The sequence below is a fragment of the Oxyura jamaicensis genome, chromosome 8 (assembly GCF_011077185.1).
Source record: "Oxyura jamaicensis isolate SHBP4307 breed ruddy duck chromosome 8, BPBGC_Ojam_1.0, whole genome shotgun sequence".
Classification (NCBI taxonomy): Eukaryota; Metazoa; Chordata; class Aves; order Anseriformes; family Anatidae; genus Oxyura; species Oxyura jamaicensis.
The window spans coordinates 11,525,281-11,539,394 of NC_048900.1; the positions used below are offsets into that span (position 1 = coordinate 11,525,281).

The 14,114-nt window shown below is 39.3% G+C and overlaps 1 protein-coding gene across 9 annotated transcripts in view; it reads right to left on the reverse strand.

The window, feature by feature from the left end:
• Positions 1-14,114, reverse strand: part of RALGPS2 (Ral GEF with PH domain and SH3 binding motif 2) — a 145,439-nt gene that overhangs the window by 78,889 nt on the left and 52,436 nt on the right. For all 9 annotated transcript variants that reach the window (XM_035334004.1, XM_035334002.1, XM_035333996.1 and 6 more), the window contains one exon: positions 5,280-5,330. In XM_035334004.1, coding sequence (XP_035189895.1) covers positions 5,280-5,330 — 51 coding nt within the window. The remainder of the gene's footprint in view (positions 1-5,279; positions 5,331-14,114) is intronic.

Sequence of the window (14,114 nt, forward strand, 5' to 3'; positions counted from 1 at the left end):
TCAGCAACTGGGCAACTGTGTCACATTCATTGTTATTTACTACCACTTAATTTCAATAAAGAATTTTGACTAGGAGCCATAAAAATGAATGTACCGATGAGCTCTCCTATTCCTATAGAGCAGCACACACAACACACAGGTACGTACAGCATACAACCTATTTCACAGAACCAATTGAAACCATCAGGAACATTATCCAGTACAGACACAATTAAAGTGGCATAATAATTAAGTGCAGCCTTCTTTAAATATTTATTCATGCTTTCTTTCTACATCTTCCACTCTGAAGTGCTCTCAGTTTTATTACCATCCTGAGAACCACTTATTGAAGCTGCTGTTATACCATATATGCAACTACCACGTAACGTAGGCAGAATGGTTCAACATGTAACTAATACTTGTGCCTTTTAAGACAGTCATATTTTAAAAGAATCTGGTATCTGAATATTGTAAGCTGTAACCTCACAACAGCATATTATTGTAAAGAGCTCTGAAGTTTGTGTTTAATTAGGAACTTCTTAATGTCCCTTCAATCAAAATCCCAAAGCTACTAAGGAGCCTCATGCCCGTCAAGAGACCTTCAGCTCTCCCAGTTTCTCAAGCCCTGGCATGCTGGTATGTGCTGGACTGAGAGGCTCCTATGTGAAGAATGTGGAGTGCCCAACTGTGTGTTTAGGGCCAGTCGTTCAAATGACACTAGGAAGTTCTGTCACCAGCAACTATCCTACAAAATGCCACGCTGTCCAGCATAGGAAACCAAGTGCCCATGTTCTTGCACTGGCCCTTCAATGACTACGTGCAAGACAGCTCTGTGGTCCTGAGCTGCTCCTGCTGCAAAGAACAGGCCAAGAGGCGAGGAAGCCATCCAAGAGACTCATTTGTGTTCTGTCCCTCAGCCTCTTGCAGTGATGGGGTTTCCATTAGAACAACCCCAGCTTGGCACGTGGGGCCAATACAAGGTGATTCATCCTTACCGGCATTGGATGATTACACTTCCTTAACAGCAGGAAAAAATCGTTTTAGGTTAGGTTTAGATTAAATTAGTTTCTCTAAATTAGGTTTAGAGAAAGCATGGTAATTTGTTAATGACTGAGGCCATGTCCTCGTACTATTTCAATTCTTACCACTGAGTAAAAACCTAGGGTAGCTCAGGGCAGAAGTTACCTGTTACCCTGGCACTGTACAGCTAAGGGTTTGCAATGAAGGGCTTTGTATCAGAATCAGACCTGGTTTTGTGACTCTGGGGCTTGTGGGGCTAATGTGATTAGTGATTAACATGATGAGAGGTGGGTGGGGTTTTTTTGTTGGTTTGAAAGCCAAACAAATCAGCATGAACCTTTAGGTGGTACATAAGTAGCAATCTTAAGGCTAGATACAAATTTGTATTTATTCACTCAAAATTAGAGTTCGAGGATCAGGTGGGCACAGGTACAAGATTTTAGGCTGTGAAGCAGGTACATACATAGAATTACTATTTCTAAGAGGAGGTGTCCTTGTTTTTTAATTTTAATTGCATCTAGTTCCTTCTGCCCTCATACTTACCCTGCGTGCTCCTTTTCCACAGAAAGTTAACACAACTCAGAAGCACGTCAGATGCAAGGCAACAGCCCTCTGCCCACTTGTGAAGGAGCACTGCTGGACACACAGTACTCGACACTGTCAGTGCCTTCAGCTTTGTGCAAACGTGAGAAACGTCAAAATGATGACAGATATTTTACAGTGAAGGCATAATTTCTTACATGGCACATATGTGTTTCTTAAAAGGTGAATACATCTAGAAAGTAACTCCTATTCTCCCCCAGTTTTCCTTTTAAATACTTGTTTCATTTTCTTCTGCTTTTCCCCTTTATGCACGCTAATGAGGTAGAACACCCAACAAAACCAAATATGCTTTCTTGACATTTCTCATCTCTCAGAGCCTTTCAGTAGGTTTGCTCATACAACATAACCTGAGATACGGAGAATCAATGTTAAAAGAGCAGCTGATGACAAGTTAGGGAGTACTGGATCACTGCCACTGTATTTAATGCACTTGCACATTTCTGCTTGTTCTGCAGCTGACTGCTTCTTCTGTGCAATGCTGGAAGCAGAAATGGGAAGAAAATATTACCATCAAGCTCAAGCAGAGAAACTTCTATAAGAGCAGATCATTAGGAAAAGTCCTAGCTATTTAAATGGGTTTGATTTTTTGATACCTAGTTCTCTGAGGCCCAGTAACTAGAGAAGGGGCACTGCAAAAAATCATCCAGACTGCAACATTTTGGGGTGGGGAGGGTGAGACAACACATCTGTCCTGGTTTCAGTTAGGACAGAGTTATTTTTCCTCCTAGTAGCTGGTAGGGTGCTATGTTTTGGATTAGGATGAGAAGAGTGCTGATAACATGCTGATGTTTTAATTGCTGCAGAGCAGTGCTTACACTAAGCCAAGGACTTTTCAGCTTCTCTCTCTGTCCTGCCAGCGGGCAGGCTGGGGGTACAGCAAGAGCTGGGAGGGGACAGACCCAGGACAGCTGACCCCAACCAGCCCAAGGGGTATTCCATACCTTACGGGGTCATGCTAAACAATATATAGGGGTGGCTAGCTAGGGTGGGGGGGGCGGCTGCTCGGGGTTGGGCTGGGCATTGGTCAGTGGGTGGTGAGCAACTGCATTGTGCATCACTTGTTTTGTACACACTATTATTATTATTATTTCCTATCTTAATAAACTGTCTTTATCTTAACCCACAGGCTTCACTTTCCCATTTCTCTCCCCTGTCCCAGAGAGGGAGGGGGTTGGGTGAGCAAACGGCTGTGTGGTGTTTAGCTGCCAGCCGGGTTAAACCACAACATCCAACACTGCAGCAAAGCTTGGCTTTTAAATACATTCTGTGTGCATTTGCTAAACAATTAGATAAAAGGGCAAATCAACTTGAAAGTTTTGTTTGTTTTTGCTTTTAAAAAAAGATACCCTACTAGAAGATCAGGGTGACCATATCCTGCCAATCAAAAGGACTAAGGATGCCCCAAAAAGCCAGAAATCAAATGGAAAGCTCTTTGAAGGACTTAGGGGAAAAAAGAAGGGCGAGATTAAGAGGGTGGGGGGAAGAGACAGCTTGCTGAAATCATGCAAGCTAAGTCATGAATAAATCATGAAAACATTTTCATGTACAGACCAAAATAAAGCCTTTAAAAAAGTATATATCCATGGGTAGACAAATGATCAATCAGTAATCACCACTAAGATTTTTTCAGCAGCTGTCTCTATTGAAAGCAAGATGTTCTTCAGTGATCCACATGAACAGGAACACAACAAAAGCCTGCCACCAGTAAAACATGATAATCTAAAGGTGACTGATGAGCCCAAAGACTTCCACACTACTGACAAAGTGAACAATACAATGAAAAATAAAAATAAACCTTGAAAAGTACAAAACAATGTCCATAGGAAAATGTTAATCAGACCAAAATAAGGATAAACAAATTCATAATTTATTATAGTTACTGTGAAGATTCTGAAAACATCAGTTCAAGCCAGGCTGCAATAGATAGGAATGCAGAGGTATTTAAAAACAGAATAGAGAGCACAGATCATCCCTATGTTATCCCAGTACATCCATGGATCACACACATCTTGAATACAACAGTAGTTACAGTCATTTTTCTTTTTACAAAAATATATGAAGCAGTCAGAGAAACACAGGACAATGAACTATGGCATGCATTCTTTTCCTCTCCTATATGAGGAAGAAACTGAATAGAGTTGCTTTTGCAAATGGAGATCAGAAAAGATACAACAGCAACACAATTAAAGGATGCCTGGCACAGGAAAGGCAAATAGAAGTTATCTACTGAGCAGAACAGCACAAGTTGTATTCAGAATGACATGAACAGCTCACGTGAAGGAAGCATTTTCATATTATACACCATAAATAAAAGTAAATCGTGAAGGCTGAACGTATAATTGAGTTCAAAGGGGATTAGCCAGAAGTCAATGAAGAAATGCCCATCATGGGCTATTAAGCATGGTATGTGGATGCTCCTTGCAGCTCCAAGTCTCCAGCTTCTGATGCCAGAAGGATGTATCAGTGTATAGATAAATACATGGTTTCTCATACTGTCTCACTAAGCATCTACTGCTGGCCACTTGGAGAGGCTAAAAGCACTGCTGACAACCATTCCAACATTTGCTGACTTTTTCCTGAGTCACAGGGTACATTTCATTATGGCAGTGCATGTTGCCGCAACCTGTAAGCTTAACACTGCTCCCCTATTCACAAACAAAGCCAAGTATGCCCTGACAAAAACTTCATGAATAAGCTGTACATGTGCATCACCTCCAAGCATCAAGACCACACATATACAGCTATTATCTCCATTAAACAGACAAACGACTACTCCATATTTTCCAGGTATGGAAACAACAATGGCTATATTACCAGCTAAATTAAACTACAGTCAGGACCGAAAGCATAGCTGAAACATACAAGTGATATATGGAGCTATTTTTAAAAGCATCACTAGCCCTACATAATGTTTCTAGCATTTTGGAAATTATTACTGAACAAAGGTCATGAAATTGCAGAAAATATTAAAGCCCTTCCTTCTTCTGTGAAAGTGAAACAGCACCTCTGAAACTCTTTAGTGGGACAGGTGTGCATGTGTGCTCCAAGCAGAACCAACAGCAAAAGCACAGGAAGGCTGCTGCATTCATTATGACAATGTAATGGGCAAACGGTGCTGTTTGTACTTAGAGGGGTTGCTCTTTGCTTGTGGTTCTGTTGTAATACATGTAATAAGTATTTTTCTTTTCTCCTTCTTATCATGACCTTTACATATACTGAGAAACACAATCAGTTTCTTAGCAACAAGGCTAGGATTGTAGTTTATTTGTTAAATACTTTGAAAAAGTAACAGAAAATGTCAGTTCAGACAATTAGAATACATATTTGGGCACACTGTGTAACACCCAGCTTATTAGTTAGTTTGGTTTTTCTTTGGATCTATCAGGAGCTGGAACCTAAAACATTCTGATCAAAATTGTAAAATCAAGATGTTTATCATTCAAACATTAAAAAGCGGATGCTTCATCTCTAGCACTGGTTGAAGATGTTTAAATACTAATAGAGCATTCCCCAAACAAACTACTAGTTCCAGATATTTTTGTATTATAAAAGTCATCTGCCGAAGAGTTATACAATCCAAAAAACGTTTATATTAATGGAGCATACTCACACTTAGCAATTCTGGAGTTTATGCGTAATCTTTTTAAGTTTAAAAAGAAAACCAGTGAACTACTCACCTCTGGTTGAATTGCTTTAAATACAGGGACATCCATTAGTGTTATCTGACCCTGAAATAAGAAATCAGAAGTTAAGTTCAAAATTAACTTTGCATCCTATTAAGTTGCTGCACAGCCAGAGAAAAAGCGTACTTGTTCCATTGTGCTTTGTTGTTATTTCACTTTAATTTAGTAGCATGTTTAGGAGGTTTTGGCTCTTACCACACAGCCATCCTGCAAAACCAAAGCGCTTCAAACTTTACATTTAATAAAATAAATTATGAGAAATTATTCTCAGGAGCAGCTATATATGCAAGCCAGAGCTTGAGTTTAGAAATGCTGTGTAACGACCTATCCAAGAATATAAGGACCTAACTTCAGTTACCCAAGCACAGTTTCTTTTCAGACTCTGAATTCTCAGTCTAGGCGTTACACAACTCTATTGAAATATCCCCAAAATCTGCAGTTGATACCTGGACCATATTTGAACCATCTAAATAGCAAAGCCGAGTAATCCTTCAGTTGCACAGCCACAGTTAAACGCAGTTATCACACTTCCACCAAGTCAGAATCCGCGAGTTTGTTTTCACTATGTCTGTTTAGCTTTCACAGAGGTAAAGCGGCACTCTCAAAAAGAGACCAAAACTAGTTTTTGCAATTTTAAACATATTCAGAGCCTTATTTTAAGCAGTTTAGAATTGCTGTTTGCCTATAAACCCAAAAGGAAGAGATCACCTCTTTCAAAGAGCATGTAAGGTAGCCCACAAACACCAGTGCTACCCAAGTTAGATATCAAAAAACCCTTTTAGCAGTGAATCCAGAGACCTTATTCAGTTTCACCAGGTGCAAGCTACTTAGCTATTTTCCCTGTTTCCTTGAAAACCATGGTTCTTCCATTTATAAACTTGGTACACAACGAGACCATTGTGACTCTTCAAAACTGATTTCCATTGAATGGTGCTGTTGGAGAGCAGGTTGGCTTCTCAAATAGAGATGGCCTTGCAGAAGAAATTTAACTAGGGTGCTGTAGTTGAAAGAGAGCAGGTGTTAAGAGATGCACCTGGCTCTTATGAGATGAGAAGATGGGTTTTGCCAGAAATTTGTGTTGTGTAGCAGATCTGATGACATTTACATCTCTTTTTAGGTCTAACCTCTGTCAAACACAAACAAAATCGTACAAATCAGTCCCAATTTCTGTAACCAACAAACTTGACACAATCTTCTGTTATTTTGCAGTACATTGAAGTAACAAGCTCTCCACGTTTCATTTATATAAGCTTTCTTTCCTGGAATCCACTTTAGTCAGCTGATGCTTCTTCCAAACTACATTTTAAACCTAGACAACATTTTTCTAAACTTGTGTTCAAGTGAGACTAGATCAGATGAATTTAACTGAACCCAGAGCAGAAAAACAGGAAAATGCTCTTTTCCTTCAACATAAACTCCCTACTCCCTTCCACCCATAGCAACTACAGTAAAAATAAACAAACTTTTGCCAAAACCAGAAGAATGCCTTCCGAACTAGAAGCAGCCTAACTCAAGCCCTTCTCTTATTAGCAAGGGACCTACTCATGAAGGGGAAAAAACGGCTGCTTGTGCTAAAGTTGGAGACTGATTCAGCATTCAGTTGTTTGTTTGTTTTTTAAACAAAGAATCATCAGGGTCACAAATGCAGAAATCTCGACAAAAAGATTTCAAGAAGGGCAATTTCAGTTTACCACAAGAACTCCCGAGAGCAAGAAATCATTCCTGGCAAGGGAAATGGACAAATTTGTGAAATTGTGGTCAGACAACGCCAACTATTCCAAATGTGGTTAATAAACTTTGCTTTGCTTTTTGATTTTAATGCAGGCACAGGCCATACTGGTGGGTTTTAATCCCACCTTCTCCTAACCCAAGGAGATTACCAGGTAAAAGACAAGAGCCCTTGGAGAGAAGTAACACCCTGCCAAAAGCCACAACACGCTTGAAAATCCCTGCCGTAGGTGAAGGGCAAAGCCAGAGCCTTACATTACCCACCGAAGAGCATCAGAAACTACTGTGTATTACAGACGTCGTTCTTGGTTATGTTACACTGTACTTGGGTAAGCAAAGAGCTTCATCTTGGTAATTTAATAGTCTGCCCTCTTAATGAGATATCTGTGTTTATGGCTCTTTTGAGGACACAGATGGGTAAGGCATGGCTTTACTTGGGCAGGGAATGGCATCTGACATGTAGATAGAACTAAGATTTTTCTCCAAAAGCACGATATTTAAGAAGGGAGCAAGAAAAATCTTGTGAACGGATTTCTAAAGTTAAAACAGACTTGAAGCTAATAACCAAGAGCTATTCAGAGAAGACTTGTCCTAAGAAAGTTGAGAGGCTTAACATTTAATATGTAAACTTATTTTTTTGCAGATATGAGAGTTTTCAGAATGATGGAAAATACACCTAACAAGCCTCCAAGCTTAGAGTCCAAAGTCTAGATACTAGCTAAATGGATCAGTAAAAAGAGAAATACAGAATACTTGCTCCTCATCCAGACACAGGAGAAATTGTTACCAGTCTAAAATTTAATCCAATTATTCCTAAATCCTACTTAAAAGTTTAAGATGAGAAACTTCAAATGCATAGGAAATTGCTTCACTATGAGACCAGGACTTATCTAAATAGCACCCAGAAAGTCTGTACCACTGTGTAGAACAAACTTGCCTGATATTTTAAGCTCCCATTTGCTAGGAAGTACCAAAGCTCTCACAGCCCTGGGAAGCACCTAACCATGTAATCGCAGCTGTGCAGGCGTAAGCACCAGGGGACTGCACTTTCTTACCTGCAGAGAGCACGCAAGAGATACGGGGACAGAAGGAAAGAGTGAATTTGTTTTTCTCACCCAAACCCCTCGACCATAGAGCAGCCACACATTACAGCAAGAATTAACTCATTTTTCATTTCCAAGGGCAAGACCCCAATCCTGAAACACCAGTTCATAGAACTCCATCTTTAGTCTACATCTGTCTGCTAAACCATGCCAAGCCTTCTGGGAAATATATTGTTTTAGGTAAATATGTGGCTGAACGTAGCATTGTGCTTCTCAATATAAGAAATGAATTAGAAAATTGTCGGGTGAGGTGAAATCAAAACAACTTCAGGTTAAAAAGCACTTCAAGTTAAAAAGCAGAAGAGGCAGGCTGTCTGGAAAACTTTTTGAAACTATTAATCAAATTTAATACACTTTAAAAAAAATAGAATTAAGTAAAGCTTGAGTATAAGACATATTAAAACATCCTTACCAAACAAAGAAAAAAAAGAAAACTGGCATTGCAATGATTGCTAACATTTATGTGCAAATCCTCCTCACTGAAACAAGATTACAACACTGGAATGGAAACGAACCAGAAAGCCAATTCATTGTTCACACAAAAGCAGAAGAGAGTACGGTTAAAACCCATGGTATTATTTCTTCCCAGGAAAAAAAAATGTGTTCTTGACCAATCTGAACTGCCTTAGCTAAGTCAGAATGTTATTTGTTTCATGCTTATTCCTAAACAAATTACTTGAAGATCAACATCAGCAATTTATGATAAAGACTGATTTTAATCTTGCACCACAACTCTGACATCAGAAGACATGAATGTACTTTAAATAGAGAACGGTGTATTAACACCACGCATAAATAAAATGAATAAAACTACACATGCCAAACTTCAGGATAAATGCTCATTACTAAAAGATTTGAAATGACTGTTACCAGCATCACAACATACAGAAGACAAGTCTGAGAACAAAAGATACAGCAAGAGTTGGGGTTTTGTTTCTTTTGGGGAGGTTCTTTTTTTTGTTGTTGTTTAAAAAAACAGATTTGTCTCTTCTTGCATCACCTTCATATTATGATGGTTTGGTGGTTGGTTTTTTTTCCTGAATGGGTAGGTGAGGTTTTTTGCTCATTTGGTTTACACATTATATTGCCTTCACTAAAAGCAACAACCACCTGTAACAACACTAGCATTTACTTTACCACTTGTTCAAGAAATATCCCTTATGGAGGTTCTTTCCTTATGGAGGTCCTTTCCTTAGAAAGCCTGCAGCGTCTTAAGGATTTCAAGCACTTTAATTGTTCACAACTCCAAAGCAGCAAACAATTGTTAGCTGAACACCTAAGCTGATGGATACAAAACCATTTGGGTTGATAAATATAGCAGCGTACTCATGAGTTTTTTAAACCTCTGACAAAGCAAGTTGTTTTTTTTTTTAAATCTACTCATTCATATTCAGAAGTCTAACACTTCTCTAAATTTTAACCCTTTTAAATGTGCTTGCTCACTGCTAAGCCAAAAAATAAAGCAAAGTGAAAGTCCGTCATTCTAATCTCACTTGAAATGACAAAGCCTAGAAAATAATGTGTGATATTTGTTGGAAAACCTTTGCTCAACTCTCTTTATAAAAAAGTTCTACCATGACCAAATCATGGGGAATTTAAACCCATAAACAAAGCCACTAACTTGGTTTCTGTAGCAAAGCGATACAATGCACGGACTTTTCTCATTTCAGTTCCCTAATCCAGCCAATACAAATTCCTGGATATCTCCCTATCCTGAATGTAGTTCCATGGTTTAATATTCAAACTAAAAATTTCAACTGTTCACATTGATTTGTTGCATGAAACAAGCCAACAATAACCCCTCTGGTTTGTGGTTTCTTTTTTTTTGTTTGAGCTTTCAGCTGCATGCATTAAAAAGTCACATGCACAATTCAAGACCTTGATTTAAAGAAGCATTTTGATTAGACAATGAAGCAGCAGCTTATTATTTTCTGCCCTTTCAGAAGTGATACGGCTATTGACTTCATCTATATATTAAAGAAGCTCTTCATTGCTCAGGCAATGAAAGAGCTGAATATATTTTTTCTTAAATTGGCTGCAGATCTTGATAACAATTCTAGAATATGATTAGAAGAGGGGCTTTGTTTAAGTGTACAATTATTGTCCTTCCAGATCCTCAACCACTTGAGGAACCCTCCAAGAGAAAACCATCTTTAAGATTAAACGGTGAATCTTGCAATTCCGATATAGGCATGGTAGAGGGAAGATAATGTCCCCCCAGCCTCCCTGGCACTGTCATAGGAGTTTTTGTATGAAAGACCTTGCCTGGGGACACCCTTCAACAACAGAATTTAAAAATATTTTAGCTCTCCTGGGTGTTGAGATATTGGACTTGTTAACAACTAAGTACTTCAATATACTAAAATAATGACCACATAGCTTCAGGTCCATATAGAGAGATTTACCACTCTTCTAAGGCAAGGTTATGACTCTATAAACTTTGCATCCAGATGAATAAGAACCACTCCTCACTGTGCTGCTGCTTTGACAAGTATGGACGTCAATGAAATGAAATTTTAAAGTATTCCTCAAAATTCCTTCTTGCTTTTCGTTGAACATGTGCGACTACCCTCCTTCCAAAACCCACGTAACTTAGGAACTTCTAGTTGCAGTTAACACCACTGCATCAAGCTCCTCTCCAAGTTCCCGTACAAAAGCTCCCATTTGATCCAGACTATAATCCCCCTTTTCTAGTTCCTAGACTTCGTGAGCATCAGCTCCTTTACCAGGCTGCTTACTGTACTACAAGTTCTCCAGTCATGTACCTACCCCCACAAGGACACTGCACATCCCATAGCTCCTTGACAGAAACCCTCATTGTGAAAAGAAAAACTAAGTTTCTGTCTGAGATGAAAAAAAAAAGTCTGTATTTCGGTTATTGAAGAACATTGCCATAATCTGATTTTGCTTGAAGCCATGTTGGTTCAGGCAGCACTTCATAAATTGCTCCTTAATCTGAATTTTTAGAAGGAAATATATTTAAGCCTTCCAACTTGGCTTAGCACTGTCTCTCTGGGCTGCCAGAATACTTTTCCCTCACTGAAAAAATAGCTAAGCCTCTGTTAAGCACTGCATCTGTAGTAAAATAATTCTACTGCCCAAGATGAACGCTGGGGGATTGGAGTTCCTGTGCTGAAACTCTACTTGTTTTCTCACAAAGTCCACTCCAGTACTTCTGTCACTAATAGTTCTTCCACACACTGAAATCGCTGCTTCTTCCTCTCCTTGGGAAAATACTTATTAATATTCTTCTGTAAAATAAAGCTAACGGAAACACATACAAGCAGATTTTATTTTATTATTATTAAAGCAAATGCTCCTAGGCCCAGTACAGCACTTTATCAAGCCGCTCACAGATGCGGCGGACAGACTTGCCAGATCACTGACAGCCAGCCCCAGGAGCTGCGCAGGAACTCGTGGAGGAGATGCTGGATCTGTTGGACAGAGGAAGGTCTCCTATGGGGAACCTTGGGCCAGTTTAAGTTATTTTTGTTCTGTTGGAAGTGGCAAAAAAGGAGTTGTTGGACCCCACACACCTTGAGACCTGTTTCTGCACTTGCATTACACACTTCATTTACAAAACACACACTCATGCTCTTTATCCAGATAAAGGTGTCTCGATAACTGTCATAAGACTGCCTCTGAGAAAAAAATCCTTGTTTCATCTACACAATTTTAAAATGACCTTATTGTTTCCAAAATAAGCAATATTTCTTCCAACATCCATTTGACAAAGCTCCACTGGAATCACAACGAGAAATACGCATACATCTTAACCAAACTTACTCTGTAACTCTTTCAGACTATGGAGAAGAATAAAAGAATCCTTCTTAGATAACTAGGTGGGGGAAAAAAAGCAATGGATTTATACAGCTGCGCTTCCCTTAATTCTACCTCAAATATTTACACCACGGTGGCTAAGCTGAAGTATAAAATGGAAACGCGAGTCAAAAAGTAATAAACAGTCAAATAATTAAACAGTAGCAGTCTAAGGAGTAAGAATTTACCGTAAAGCAAAAAAATAAATATTTCTTCAACCTGAGGTTCGCCAGCATCTTAATTTGGAGCCCACGTTCCCAAAGCATTCTTTTTTTTTCTTTCAGTCTCACCAGCCCGCTTTCTGCTGCCACTGCCCCATTACCATATCCCTCCCCCACAAATTGTGCCCTGGACACTCAAAACCACAGATCTCCCTTCAAAGAAAATGGCCAGTATTCACTGTGGCTCTGCCTACCCTGTAAACACGCTGAATGGCTGCATCTGCAGGGCCAGGCACCAGTGGGTAATGCTGGCACCAAGTTGCTTTGTGGCTTTCAGCTGTTTAATAAAGAAGTGAGCAGTGATCAGCCTAAAAGCAGGTATTTAGAGACAGACTCCTATAAGTTACAGCTAGAAAGCTGTCTACAGAATCCCTCGCAGAAAACAAACATATCCCGCTTTATGCTCACTGAATGGCATTCTTTTTCCCCAGGTTTATGAAGCATGCAGGCATTCAATACATCTTCCCAGGAGCTTTGCTTTTTCTGTGTATGTATAGCAGACTGTACATTCGTTTCCAACAGCAGCAGCTAGGCCTGAAGATCTCACCTGTTTCAGCTGCAGCACGGCCCTTTAACTTTACAAAGAACTTACAACACGTGGTTGCTTACAACAGTGTAAGTGCAATATTACACGTTTATTACAATAATCGCTGCTGTTACTGTTCAAGAAAGAACCCTGGAAGGGTTGGAGTACATGTGAAAGTTGCTCAGAGTCCAAACAACAGGCCACCACAAAATGGCACACCAACTGCACCTTCAGCATAATGCTCCTGGTGGGTGACTGCCAAAGGCAAGAATGTGAAAATACAGTCACCAATATTTACAGTTAGACTTCTTTGACTTGGTAAGCACTCAATAGCTTTTGCAGTCCCTCGTCTCTTACCCACCCACCAACTGACTGAACATATTAAGTTTTCAAGTAACAACCCTGAAACAACAAGAGATGAGAAGGCATCTTTGTGTCTCACCCTGGCACTAAAACCACCAGCAGGAATCCCGTTTCCAGTACCTTTTAAACTAAATACCATTCAGAATTTTGCTCTTCTGTCCTCAGCATAACTGCAACAATCTGTACAGTTACCTGCTTTCATGAAAACACAACAGATATGAGACTTCCCAATGTTGATGTTGACTGCATCAATTAACTCTCACCTTTATGGCATCTATGCACTGAAATTCTTTTTTCCTATGAGCCAAAACAATCTGGCAATTAATTAGACAGCTGTCTAACTCTTGTTCAGCAACTTACTTTTCCTGCTGTTTTACTGGCTTTTTCACATTATCTTGTCTCTCACACAAAGTACTTAATCTGTAACTTATTTTTCAGTTCACCACTTGAAAAAAAATATATTTTGAAACCAGTATTCATCTACAGCTGGTTACAGAATTCAGTCTTCAGTAAATCACTGATGTCAGCAGTCTATACTGCATCTGTTTTACCAGAAGTTTTCACTATGCTACAAACTTTTTCTAGTTTGAAAAAGCAACTGGTAACATATCCATGTCTAAGCTGAGAGGTACAAACCCACTGTTACAATGAAAACCTCACTAGCACAGTTTTGCGTTCTCATTGATGCTGGTGTTCTCAAGAGCTGGACCATACTGCATCACTCTGGTTGTCTTCACATCAGCACTGAAATCCTGGTGAAGATTTGACACTTTTCCATTACGGTAGGACTAAGAATGTGAAGAATAAGGAAATGTGCAATTAAAAAAACCAAACAACAGTAATGAGTCAAAGGTGTTTTTCTGCCAGGGTACCCAAGTTTTTGACAAATCTACCTATTTCCACAACATTCAACAAGAATGACCAGAAAAAGACAGCAATCAAGCAAGTGCTACTGAAAAAAAAAATAAGATAAGATTGCCTGAGGAACTAATATCAACTAGGAAGTATAGCTGTATACAGAAACATGATTAAAAAATAAATTAACTATAATCTTGCCAAAGGGTTGTTC